The sequence below is a fragment of the Squalius cephalus genome (assembly GCF_949319135.1).
Source record: "Squalius cephalus genome assembly, chromosome: 1".
Taxonomy (NCBI): domain Eukaryota; kingdom Metazoa; phylum Chordata; class Actinopteri; order Cypriniformes; family Leuciscidae; genus Squalius; species Squalius cephalus.
Window position 1 is genome coordinate 30,311,249 of NC_137122.1, and position 13,562 is coordinate 30,324,810.

General features: G+C 42.1%; 2 protein-coding genes across 11 annotated transcripts in view; one reads left to right on the plus strand and one right to left on the minus strand.

Moving 5' to 3' along the window:
* Nucleotides 1-10,044, minus strand: part of LOC307168829 (uncharacterized protein) — a 24,923-nt gene extending 14,879 nt beyond the window's left edge. Inside the window, exons 1-3 of one of the 3 annotated variants that reach the window (XM_079889096.1) lie at nt 9,499-10,044; nt 8,250-8,347; nt 4,304-4,381 (exon numbers count right to left, since the gene is read on the minus strand). In XM_079889096.1, the coding sequence (XP_079745222.1) occupies nt 4,304-4,381; nt 8,250-8,347; nt 9,499-9,508 (186 nt within the window). In that variant the 5' untranslated portion in view covers nt 9,509-10,044. The remainder of the gene's footprint in view (nt 1-4,303; nt 4,382-8,249; nt 8,348-9,498) is intronic. The other 2 variants (XR_013822990.1, XR_013822991.1) reach the window with 2 other exon arrangements.
* The window catches only part of elavl3 (ELAV like neuron-specific RNA binding protein 3), a 14,782-nt gene continuing 9,030 nt past the window's right edge, over nt 7,811-13,562 (plus strand). For 7 of the 8 annotated variants that reach the window (XM_079889028.1, XM_079889030.1, XM_079889032.1 and 4 more), the window contains exon 1: nt 7,812-8,239. In XM_079889028.1, the coding sequence (XP_079745154.1) occupies nt 8,231-8,239 (9 nt within the window). In that variant the 5' untranslated portion in view covers nt 7,812-8,230. Of the gene's footprint in view, nt 8,240-13,562 lie in introns of all 8 variants that reach the window. The other variant, XM_079889026.1, reaches the window with a different exon arrangement.

Here is a 13,562-nt window from a genome sequence, read left to right on the forward strand (position 1 = left end):
ATGGGTTCCTTTGCAATTAAGCCACCATAAGTGCCTTCTCTTGCCTTCATTCCAAGACATTGTGTTTAGAAAGCTTTTGTGTGTAACTGTTTGACTGTAAGACAATAAGCATTAAGCCACTAAGCATTACTCTGATTTGCATGACTCTGATTTTTCCCCCCTGACCTGCAGGAAACACCAACCCCCACAGCCATGCTCGCCATCCACGCGAGTTCAAGCAGCCAAATCAATGAGAAGAAAGAGAAGTGGGCCCTGTTCCTCCCTCTGCATCTGTCAAGAAGCAGTAGAGGGAGGGGTTCACTCGTGGGATGGGGAAGGGAACAATATCAGTCCATCTGTCACAAACAGCCTCATCTCTGCTACGATGAAATGTAGCTCCAAAGTAAATCAAACAACATGTTACTTCAGCACATTTATGCATTATTGATGGCTTAAGCCATAAAACTGATCAGAGTCGCACAGTGTTCAATTTACTGAGCGCCCTGCGCTGACCAATCCACTTAAATGATTGTCTACCAGGGTCACGCAAAACAGCAACACAAGGCCACAGATATAAATATATATATATATATGCGCTCTAAAATCTGAAGCATGTTAGTGTTTTTCCTCTACTGTTACTTGATAAAAACTCTGCATCTTCGGATAAAACCTCGACAGCATGCAACACACCCCAGCCTGATGGTTCGTCTCATAAGTGGGATATTTACTGCCTCCCTTCCCCCTCCGAGGCCTCATCCTGCGCTCTCAGTGGCAGGTAGAGCTGCAATCTCAGTCATTCATATTTAATTCCAGCAGAGTTTCCGGCCAGACTAATGCGCTATTGATTGCAAGTCTCCCATTACAGTAGGGCGAGAGGAAAACGGGAAGGGAAAGAGAAAGGAAAAGAATACTGAAGACCGAACACGAGCAGGCAGGAAAGAGAAAGATGAGGTGGTTTGAGACTGACCATAAATCAGACATGAGCGGGGGTAGCGAGAGATCTGACATTTAAGAAATATGACCGTTCTTTTAATAAATAGAAAATTGGGTGGATTATATGCAGTGTTGTGGAGTTTTTCCTCTCTCAAATCCTCACACACAATTATTTTTAGGCCCGAAACATTTTCAAGGAACCCAAATTCCATTAAGTCCGGAGTCCGACAGCGGCGCATTCATTGAATGCAAAAGCGTGCGAATGCATTTAAGTGTAATTAAAGGTGAGTACACTGAGATGCTAGAGAGGGGCTTTGCTTTGCTTTCTTTAGTGCAAGCTGCATCTAGATGTGCTCATTTATGTGTTATGAGAGAGAGCCTGAATGCTTGTGCAAGTGGAAGAGACGGAAAAGCGAGAGAAAGAAAGAGAAAGAGGGCATTCTGGTGCTTTGTGTATTTAAGGTTTTCTCCCTGGATACCAACGCAGATGAGTCGAGATGAAAGATTAATAACAGAATCTCTATATTTAACAAGATCGGGTGTAAAACATGCTCCCTAGAAGACATGAGGCCTTCACTCCCACCCACAGCTACTGTCATATGAGCAAATGTATAAGGCGAGGAACTGGGAAATATCTTCAATGTTTATGCATGTGTTTGTTGCGCCTCACGCGATAACATGTGCGTGCCAACACATGAATGCGGCGTATGGCAAGCTGAGGAGAATCAATAAGTAAAAAGATGACAAGCAATGTCTATGTCAGATTCTTCCTCCCACAAGCCTGTCTGCTCTAATAATAGCCCGGAGAAAACACAGAAAGGCAGAAGAGGAAAAACAAAGTGAGGGGGAGAAAATGCCAAATAATGCATGCAGGGCCAAATTAGGCCAATATCCATTACTCAAAAATGGCCCAGAACTATGTGGAGAGGCTGTAGGAACCGCCACACCAACCCAACTGCGACCCCCACCCTTCTGCTCCCACAAGCCCTTACCACTCGAGGGGCTGGGAGTGTTACCCTGGGGCTCGGAGCCCACTAAACGGTGGAAGCACAGGCCCAGAGCGCCCATCTCTCACTGCTCTAATCCAATCAGACTCAGCAGCTCTGACTCTCTCCTAAAAGCCCAGCAAAAATCACATCAGCCTCTGAAAACGCGAAAACACTCCACTACATGAAAGCCGCCGTGTTGTTTGTAATGCATGAACGTTAGTAGGTTATGTGTGGTACATGAAAATGAGGTAGACAAAATGAGGGGAGATTGTGGACATGTGAAGTATTCTTTATTAATTATGGGTGTTTATTATGACTGCCTAATCTTGTAAGCATTCTTATCACACCTTCTCATGAATGTGCTGAAGTGCTAAAGAGAAAGCCAACAAGTATGTCCAAATCCCTCCTTCATTTTGCAAGTTGTTACTTGTGAAACTGAATAATCAACTACATTTAATCTAATCAAGCTTTGGTTATTATTTAAAATTTCACAGAAAAGTATTACAGAACACAGTCGGTGTGCCTCAAAGTGTTGGATGAATTATGACAGTTTATAATGGGTTCCAAAAGTCTGAGATAATGCTCCTGAAAAAAATATTTTTACTTTGTAATTTCCTTCCAAACTGTTTTTTTATTCATTCAGCACATTTCATAATTTGGGTGACTTGTACACTTGAAAATGAAAAGTTCCAAAAGGGAGTTTTCACAGTCATGCCGTTGAAGAACCATTTTTGGTTTCTCAAAGAACTTTTCAGAAGAACATTTTAAAGATCTAAAATAACCTTTTTGCACTTTAAAGAACCTTTTGTGTAATGGAAAGGTTCCATGGATGTTAAAGGTTCTTCATGTAACCTTTATTTGTAAGAGTGTTCATGAATTTTACAATTTCTTAGTATGCATAGAATAGGGGTGTAAAGGTACACAAAACTGATGTTTCCGTCCGTACCTCGGTTTTGAAGTTGGGTTCGGCATGGTTCCGTACAGCTGGGGGGAGAAAACTAAACACAAAATTGCTTTTTTTTATTAAACTGGTTTAATGAACAAATTGTCTGTCATGAAATGAATTCAATTAAAAGTTTCTTAAGGATAAAAAATATAGATATCTGCTAATGCTGTAAACTATATAGGGAGCCCTTACCTGCACATTACTAACCGAGCCCAGACTATTCAGTTGCTATTTATTTTTAGATATAATACTCAACACTCAAATAGCAAATTGTATGCAAACATGTAAACTGGACATAAGGCAGTTTAACTTCTAAATCTAATTATAAAATTCTGTTTTTACTCCAATTCGTTATTATATTCGTTATATTATGTAATTCAAATTAGCCTAGCTAATCATTTACACAGTGGCTGTCAATTTCATGACAGATATAAGACATCACTAACAGGTTAAGTAAAATATCATAAATATATAGGCTAATATAGTGCATATATTTAGAGAAAGAGTTCATTTCTCTGGTGAACTAACAAGCTGTGGACAATGATTGACTTGCCTGAGGTAAATGTAATGCTACGTGACATTGTTTACAAGAGTTTGCTGATGCCTTTCCGTCATTGAAACACCGATTGAGCGATTACACGAGATATAATACGCTTTAGTAAGTTGAACTGTATCTTTCAGCATACCTTCAGATGTTCATTCATGCTTATTCTGTATGAGGAACTTGCGTTCACTCGTGTTCTTCGCTGCCGCTTAAACTGAGGCACCTAGAACAGTGATCTTCCACGCCACATCAAAGAGCGTTAAAACTGTATATTTTTGTTAGAATTTCATGATAAAATGGACAGAAATTGAAAGATGTCCATTTGTTTCTTATCGAAAATAACTAAATGCAGAGCTTATTGCGAGTATTGGTGAGATGGTCCTCACTGCAGAGCATAAAATCCGGGGGGAGGAGTCGGATAAAATCCAACTCCTCCCACCTAAACCTACCCGTCTCCACCCCCTGATCCCTAAACCCACCCCTAAACCTACCCATCTCCACCCCTAAACCTACCAATCTCCACCCCTTATATAAGATCCGACTCCTCCCCCCGGATCTTGTGTACTGCATTGAGGTGCTACTGGTATTGGTGGTAGGCTACAGGACGAATTCGTGTACCGTTACTCCCCGTACTATTTCATCAAATGTCAAGCAAGAACACTTAGTTTTATGACATAAGGTAAAGTGAGGTCAACCTCTACAAAGGGTCAGGGCTGCAGCATTGGGCGGGGTGCGTTCGGGTACGCCATGAGCATATCGCGAGACGCACCGTGGTGTGGGTTTGAATATCGTTACACCCTAATGCATAACATTTATGTAAGTGAGAATTTTTAATGAGGAAGTATTTTCTGTTTTTGCCTTAATGGCATTAGCACTAAATCTGCATGTACTGCACAGTAGCCTATGTCAAACCTGATAATCATGTTCCCCAGCATGATTTAAGATGATCCGAAGACCTTCTTGAGCTTCAGCAGAAGAACATCTGACCATCTAAAGAGTCATGATGAATGTCACAAATTTACTCCAGAATCTGAATTTATTATACATTTGACGTCATAATATTTCTTTGGCTTAAATCCATTAGAAGTTTAATTGAAAATCATCTCAGATTTTCAAGTGGTCTTTTGGACCCCACTGTATGTATATTTAAGGTGCGTTTTGACTAGTGCGATTTACAGCTTGCACATATTTCTGTAGGTGTCACCAAGTTACATGTAAACTCAACATAACAAAACTCAACATCCTATGAGTCAGGACCCTTTATGATATACTGTCATAACAAATGCCAAACAGTGTATTGACTATTATTATATGAGCCGTCACGCTCAGCATAGCTGGGTAATGAGATTCCTCTTCATTACATCCTGTGCTACTGCTTTCAGTATGTGAGCAGAAGTCCAAATTATGCTGAAATGTAGTACTCAAGATTGTTAATTCATAAGATGTCTGTAAAAGAGGCAGAACTAATATTGAAGCACTGGGAAAAAGCACTGGAGAGAATATTCAAGAGTATTCTGCAGTGGTCATGATATGGATGATATTGAAATAATCATTAAACTGATTAATTAATCATCTGAACCATGTTTGGTTTCATTTGCATGTATTTTATGCAAACATTAAATACATGCAAAGTGATATGTAACATAAGCACATTTTAAAGTAAGGAATAACATCATAGCTTTATACAAATTAAGCCATTTTAAAAGACTGCCAATTGGCAATACAAATCCATGAGAAATCTTCTTTAGCACAGACATTTGAGCCATTCTAATCCATTGCCTCAGAACATAATAAGGGGGATAACACTAGCTGTCGCAATGGAACACATCTGTTTCACACAATCATATCTCCTGCGCTGGTGCTAAGTAGATTCAGCGCGATCATAACATGCTTTCTTCCCATGAATGTAAATCCACAATTTGCAAATGCAAAAAACAAGTGTATACTGTAGTTCCTTGTCTCCTCCACCAGTGATATCACCAACAACCACATTTGGATGGCCATAAAAAGTGATGAAAATCAATGATATTTGAAAGAGCAAAAGAGAGCCTTAGAATCTCTTATGCTGTAATGATACGGGGGACAAAAGCACCAGTCTCTTAATCGGCTCTTCTGGATGGGACTCCTCAACATTAAAAATCATCAGTGAAATTACTGAAAGAGCTTCAAGCAACTGCCATGCTTGATCCTCTGAATCAGGGTTGTGAATAGGTGCTTCAGATGCCCTCTTACCCACGGGGTGGATTCAGTCGCCCCACTGCCAGCAAAGACCTCTAATGAGCCTCTGCAATTAAGCTGGTTTATTCACGTTAAGTGTGAACGGGGTGTGTGCAGAACCGTAGGCAGCTAACAGACCTGTTCTCTTTGTGCCACAAGTGCTGCCTTTATTCAGCTCACAAAGCAGAAAACAACACCCGCATCTATAATGGCGCAATCTTTCCCCTCACTCGGTCGCCACTCTGAGGAAAGTCGCGACTTGACAGAGGAGAGTGGGCGGGGTTAAGACAGACTGACAGCGGGGCCCATCTCGATCCTCTTATTAACGCTTAACGAGTGCTTTCCTCATGCAATATTCATCGCCACTAATATCATCCAAGCTCTGAGCTGAGCTGGCTACTTATGTAAGGCAATTATGTAAATATCAGACAGGGCCCACACTCAGAATCTGACTGGGGTAGAGATGCGGGACAAGAACCGAGAGGAAGAAGAACTGAAAGTGAAAGGGAGCATGAGAGAGAGGAGGACGAAAGGCAGCAGAGCGAGGAATCGCAACCCATGCCAGAGCGCCCGATTGAGTCAAGATTACTGGAGAATGCTTGGCCTTAACGGTTAACCCCTAACCCAGAAATGCACAACGTTCGGCGCCCCCGAGATTACCGAAAGGTTAACGAGTTTGAACGCATCTGCCCACTCAGCCCATCTCAGATGATTTCCTAAGAACTCATCAGCCAAAATATATATAATTGTGTATATTACTCACAGTAGACACAACGAGAAAATGCTGTTTTTCTGATCTGCATTACAGCGCATTTGCCCGCCAACGACAATACCACCCACTCGGTACCTCTCTGACTCCTGATACCTGTGCTGTGACTGTCTACAATCTGCATAAATACAGAGAACTCCAGCCGAAGACGCGCGCACACAACCATTTCCACAAGGTCACCCAAGGCCGATGCAGATGTAGGTGAGTTCCAGCGACCCGTGGTCTCCGGCGCGCATATAAACAGACGAGAATAAACACCATCCTCTAGTGGGAATGACAACCCCCTCACACCTCCATATTTCCATAAGCCTACATGCTCTGCAACCATCTCCTCCAACTTCACCCATACAGACACAGCGGAGACTCCTATGAAACTGCCAGCATCATCCGCATAACAGAGATATACCGAGCGTGCTTCCTCAGGTCAAGGCCCTGTGGGGGTCTGTGCAGAAATAGGTCATTTGTCACACATCAAGTCCTGGGGCAGGAGATGCATTATAGATGAGACCAAACAGCCTGTCTCAGTGAGCTCTACCCACTCCCTAGACTGGAAATGGGGGGGAAGGGAGCTTGAGATAACAACTGCTGCAATCAGTGTGTCGATGTTTAATATCAGCACCAATGAGGGACAATAAGGGAGACGTGTGCATTCATTCTCAAATCCCTGATTTCATTGTTTTTGCATGTGATTATACAACAATTAATAATGTGTGACATCTATATGACACTGACACCCAAGATGATGTCTTAATCCATATTGTATGATAAATAAGAAGATTTTTCTCATTGTAGGCATTGGCCTTTGTGTCATTATGTAATCTACGCATTCAACACGCACCTGACATGATAACATATAAATGGTTAAATAAGGACAGGCGGGTATTTAAACAGTGGGCCGTGTTATGTCCAGAAATGACCTTCACACAGTTATGCCTTCGCACGGCCGTTCTGCATTCTCGTTTTTGAACAAACGGCAAAGACTTACTCACGCCATTTACTCAGCTTTCTTAGAAAATGCAGCGCGCCAGACTACAGGACGGAATCTGAGAAGAAGGGCTGCACTACAAGGACAAATAATGTGAAATCAAGAAAGGAAAAAAAAAACTGAGGCATGAGTAAGGGGATGAGAGAGAGAAAGAGAGAGAGAGAGAGAGAGAGGGGCAAAGAGAAGGAGAAAGCATGGCTCCTGTCTTTTTCTGCACCCATCTGTTCGGAGTGCAGGTGGAGCTCTATTCACTCAGCTCTGCATGCGTGTTGGGGGGCAGGAAGAAAGGGAGGGCAAAAGGAAAGAGTGGAGAGATGGTGGTGGGGGTGGAGGGACGGGGGGCTCTCGGTGATCTCTCCTGAAGGGGATAATGGGAGAGGAGCGCATTGCAATGGCTGCCATGTAGTACCCTCCCTGCGCAATTAGCCAATCAGCAGCAAGCTCTGCCAGCCAGAAGGACACATAAAAGAAGAACATTGCAGCAGAGGCACAGAAGGAGCCTGCGAGGAGCTGGGAAATACACACACAACAGCAGATCCACAACACCCTCCCCTGGACACACCCTACTGGGGATCACTGCTTCTCTTTTTTTCTGAACCATCGCCCACGCCACACGGAGAGAAATCTCTCTCTCATCATCATCCTGAAGAAAACCCCCTTCTCCTCATTTTCACACTACTGAGGAAACCTACAATCGCACGGGCTGAGATTTCCTGGGCGAAGACTGTCCTTTTTCCTTTTTCTTTTTTTTTTCTTTTCATTTGGAAAACTGACATCTGCATTTCCCACCACGGCGTAATATCTGCGAGTCGGCCTGAAGACCTGCAAATCGAAGGACCTAGATCACTATCATCTTTGTACATCAAGAATGGTTACTGTACGTATACCTTCTCTCTTCTTCTTCTTCTTCTTTTTTGGTCTGTCTCATAACAAAACAATAACAGCACCACCAGAAAATCAATTTGATCAGCCTCACAGCATGTGCCTGCAAGACATTCAAATTGAGAAAGCAAAAATATAGGCTAATTAGACATTAAAATTCATCTTAAAATATAGGCTATTTAAATACAAGCGAATCAAATAATAGGCTTGGTCAAAAACGCAAACATACTAGCACATCTAATCGCGGATTCCGTGAACAAGATTAACGATTAGCCCAGGATTTAAGTAATGTGATACAGGCACGCGCGAGCATCGCTATAGCCGAGCTCGCTTCGTTTTCTGAGGGGAGTCAAAACATTGCTTTCTCCAGCCGTACGAACCATTCGTCTTGCATCGTAATGCGTAATACGCGAAACCCTTCGCAACATGCATTTATTTCTACATCCGTTAATTAAACGCATTCAAGCGATAATTAGCCATTATTAACATAGAGCGCTGAGGAATTCCTCAGAAATAGCTGAGGTGCGGCGGAGGCAGAAGGGCGTAAGAGGGCAGATGCCTCGTTCAGAAAGGATGCTCGAGACTGAATCTCTGAGACAAAACACGATGCCTCGGAGGCTGAGAGCCCATCGAGAGCAAAGGCAAAGAAAAGGGTCGAGTCACTCAGAGGGGGAGGGGAGATATTATGCATCCACTGGTTTGGATTGAATCAGGCAGGACAAAATTCCTAAGGCTTGCGATGCTACACAAGAGATAGCGAGAGAGGAAACGGCCAAATGTCACGTATGGAAACGGCCAAATGCCATCGATTTCTTGCGATTTCTTCTCGAGTTGCGTTTCCGTCCTTTTCTCTCCAAAAATATAACGACACCGAGAGTGTAAATAAGCAATATGAGGGGAATACAAAGGCCTGAGGGAAAGCGTTTTGGGCGTGTCTTCTCGAAAAGAAGACAGCGATGGCACGAGCTCAGAGTCACCATCTTCACGTAGATTTTCTGTGAAAACAATAACAACAGCTCATGTAAATACGAACAGGTGTTTGAAACGTATCCATGAATGAGCGATTAAAATGTTAGGATTAATTTACGACGTTTAACTCTTCAGGCCTGCTCTACATGAAGCGTATTGTCAGGTTAATCGTCTTTGTTTCTTGCCAGAAGACGTGATAGCTAACACTAAACGCTAGATTCGTTACAATGAAGACTTAATTTGTAATTATTAATTTAATAGGGTACTATTAAAAATTACACAAACCTCCTGTCATTTTGCGTTTGAGGTTAGAGGCCTCTGTTCTTGACAAAATTGTCTGCTGTGAAGGACAGCCTGCCTTGTTTTATAGTGACCTCAAACAAAAGGCGATACGAAACGACGCGCTTCCCTTTCATTTAAATTCTCAATAGTTGGTGTGATTAATGAACGCCGGGCCCTTCGGCTTGTTGTTCCGCAGTCCTCCGTGAGCACGAGCCTCTACCGCAGTGCCAAGCACATAAAACCGTTGAGTCAGATAACCTTCTCCAGGCGCGTACACAATTCAAGGACAAGGACATCACAACGATACACAACACAACACAACGGTCTAAACATACGAGCTCCTCACTAACCGTTAATAAAGAGGGTTGTCAATCAAAGAAAAAGACGGCGTTAAAAAAAAAACGTTATGCTGGACAGTTTAAACTGTCAGGGGCGTTACGCACGTTATAGGATCACAGGCCTCGTCTATTGTGAATCGAACCGCTCATTATACAGTACATACACTGATTTTATTGGCAAAATAATGACATTAACTTCTAAATATTACGACCAGGCCAGTTATGTTAAAATTATAAGGAAAGACTAGCTATAGGCATGACATTATTGATTTTTAAATGTATATGAGCTATATTTGTATTATGTTTGCTGTATTTATTATTATTAGGCTATTATTATTATTATTATTATTAACATTAATAAATTGTCTTGTAGAATAAGTCAAAGTGAAGGCAGTTGCAATGTTCATTGTTCCCGGAGAGTCCCGCAGCCTCTGGCCTCGACACAAAGCGCTACTGTTTACATTAATATTCATAGTGCTGCCATGGTCTCTGTAGAGGAGGAACGGGTGGCTCTTTTGTTCGCTTGTGTCAATACGTTTATTCAGCAAAAAGGAGCTCGGATTTGTGAATGCCCACAGAGCACACGCGCACTTGTCCAATCAAAGGACGAGAGGATAACCATTTTAAACGATTCGTAGAGGTGTTTATTTATAAAGACGAGAGACAAGAGCTTAATGTCCACTTGATAAAATGAAGTCCGCGGCACCAATGATATTTTGAAGGTTGTTGTCCATGTCGAGCCACTCCCGAATTCAGCACTCTGGATAGCGACCAAAGAGTAGCATGAACACTGCTAGCGCCTTTTCCCAATCGTTAAACGTTTTCTGGCGTTTTTGCAAAATTAGGCCTACTAATAATTTAAAATAGGAAAAAAATTAGGAAAAAGATAAAAATAAAATAACGCTATTAGGGAAAATATAAGAAATAATTGTGCATTCGCGCGATAAGTCGATGATCTTTCGCGCTGCAAATTTCACGAGCTAAATTAACCCAATTCACCGGTAAAAAATAAAAAAACAAAGATAATGGTTTATCCGTTCAGTTTTGACTTGTGTCCTGTTGTTTTACAGCTGCCACAGTGATCCCTTAAGCTGCAGTGAGAGTGTGGCTAATGCCTTTTGTTTAAGATAATCCTGTAATCTGTTACTGAAACAGCCTATTGGCAATCCAGCGTTCACATTTCAGTCAGGAGGCTCGTCCAGACACGTACGCTTATGAAATACAAATGATAAAAATTAAGGTCTGCATTAGGCATCAGAAATGTCACGAATACAGATTCATTTTCCACAGCCTAACGTTAACAGACAATGCTGGGAATGGCTGGCTGACCCTGGCAGTCTGAAAATTAACGTTGACATGATACATACAGCTACAGATTAGATCAGCCTTATGCTTTATTTGTTTACCTCACCGGATCTTGTGCAAGACTGTGTTTATTTTAAGAAAATGGCTTCCTCACTCACTGCACAGGGACATTAAGGAAGTGACGTGAGCCAGTAGTCTTCACAGTCAGATTGCTCTTTATCTCATGCTGCTTTCAGGCCTGTTTGTAAATAGCGTTCTCTGGCATGATGCGTTTATGACTGTAGATAATGGAAATGTATTTTAACTTATAATTCATCTATATTTCTATTTCATCTAACAAATATGGCAGCAGTTAAACCAAGTGGCTTCTTACATTTGTGTATTGTGACATTCAACAGGATATGTTTTTTAGGGAAAAATCGAAAGAAATTTCCCCTTCTGTCTGGCTGTCAAGGCTTGACGGTCATTTCAGCAGACTCTAATCACAGACTCACTAAGAGGAATCTTTGAAGTCATTTATCCTGATCAGCGCACTGGTGGGAAGGTAATAGGTTTTGTGTATACGAGATGCAGGGCTCTTGTTTGCGTGTGAGTCTGGGTCCTTGTGTAGGCGATGCTGATGCAGTGCATTAAATATTGAGGGAGAACTCTCCCAGAAATAGAAAAGTACAGGCTGGGACAGGAACGTCAAAGCCGGCTTCCATGGCCACGTTTTGTTTCGAAAGCCCTATTTTTAATAGCGTAAAATTCAGGGACAGTTGATAAGGTGTGTGATGCTTAAGGAGCACAGTGGAAGGAGTCTCTCGCCTGTCTCTGCGATTCATGTATTTTGGGATGAAGCGCTCCTCCACCTCTACCTCTGCTGTGCTGGCGACAGTATCTGGGCTGTAAGACAGTGTACGTGTCAGTCTGTGTGGCCGAAGAGCCTGTGCGTTGTGTAACTCACTACATTCGTCGCTGAGGATGGGTGGCTTGCCATAGGGAGGTTTACTTCAGTTCACGAATCACATTTGCCCTGATCCTGTCACATTGTGTCAAGACTCGCTCTGTTTGTGTCAACGCTTAGACAGCGCCTGTTTGAGTAGGTTTACATTCTGAACCCGAGATATTTCGTGAAATATACAGGCTATGGGCTACTGCCACAAAAGATGCCATTTTATCACTATTTGATTGATCAAACGAACGACCTTTTCTTGGAAATTCCTGCTCGGGTGGCAGTGAAATTGTCAGTTTTGCCTAGATCCGTGTTTGCAGCGCTTTAATAACTCGCCTCCCTGAGCTTTCTCCTTGTCAGTGTCAATTTGCCTGAGATATAAATTCTGGCGGCCCTGAAAGCTTATTTTATTAATGCAAGACAAAAAGTGAGTTTAACCGAGCACTAGTTCTCGAACACACAACTCCAAGTGCACATACGACATGCACACATATGTGCGAGGTTTGCTAAAAGTCAAGAAGCCAGCCAATAGCAACAGTCGTCAAGCTGCTGTTACCTGGGCAACCTGGTTAGAGGTAAGGCTCAAGGCAAGAATAAATTCATTCCACTGAAGAGACAGAGAGCGTTACAGAGAGGCAATACTGAAGGGAGAACAAAAGAACAGACTACCCACACTATTAGGAATTCACCTGTTTGCGCATCTGATCGTAAATGCTTAATTAGATATCATTATCATTTCATTTATTTCCAATTACGTTCCTATTATTAATTATTTGCATCATCCACTTTCAGAAAAAAAGGTACAAAAGCTGTCACTGGGCTGGTACCTTTTCAAAAGGAACATATAAAGGGTTCATATTGGTACCTTAAAGGTACATATTAGTACCTTTTGAAAAGGTACCAGCTCAGTGACAGCTTTTGCCTTTTTTTTTCTTCCTGAGAGTGTAAAAACATAGAGGAACACTTGTGGCATATGATTGTGCCTGTTGATTGTGGGGATCCCAAAAAAAAAAAAAAAAAAAAAAATTATTCACGGATGCATTGTTAATTAAGACACCCTGTTCCACCCCAGGGGCCGTTCCGAGGGAAGAGTGCTTTCAGTCAACTTACGATGACTAATATATGAACATACATTACACATGCCGATTTGTAAATTCTGGAGAGTACCAGCCTTCGGGAAAATGTTTAAAAAAAATCCACATAAGTCACAAAAGAAATAAAAAAGGACGGACCGCTTGCGGTACGATGAGGAGAAATCCAGTCGTGCGTTGCGACAGAAAGGGACCGTTAAAGACAGAAGTAGCGTCTACAACCTGCATACATCTGTTCTTTGAAAATCCCCTATAGGCCAAATTAAACATCATGTGCTCCACAGCAACACGGATGAACCGAAGACCCAGACGCGCACACACACACACACTCTCGCTTTTCACATAAACAAGGTGCCAACGCCATCTCATCTTTATTTGTCTAGACTCCCACTTTTTGAA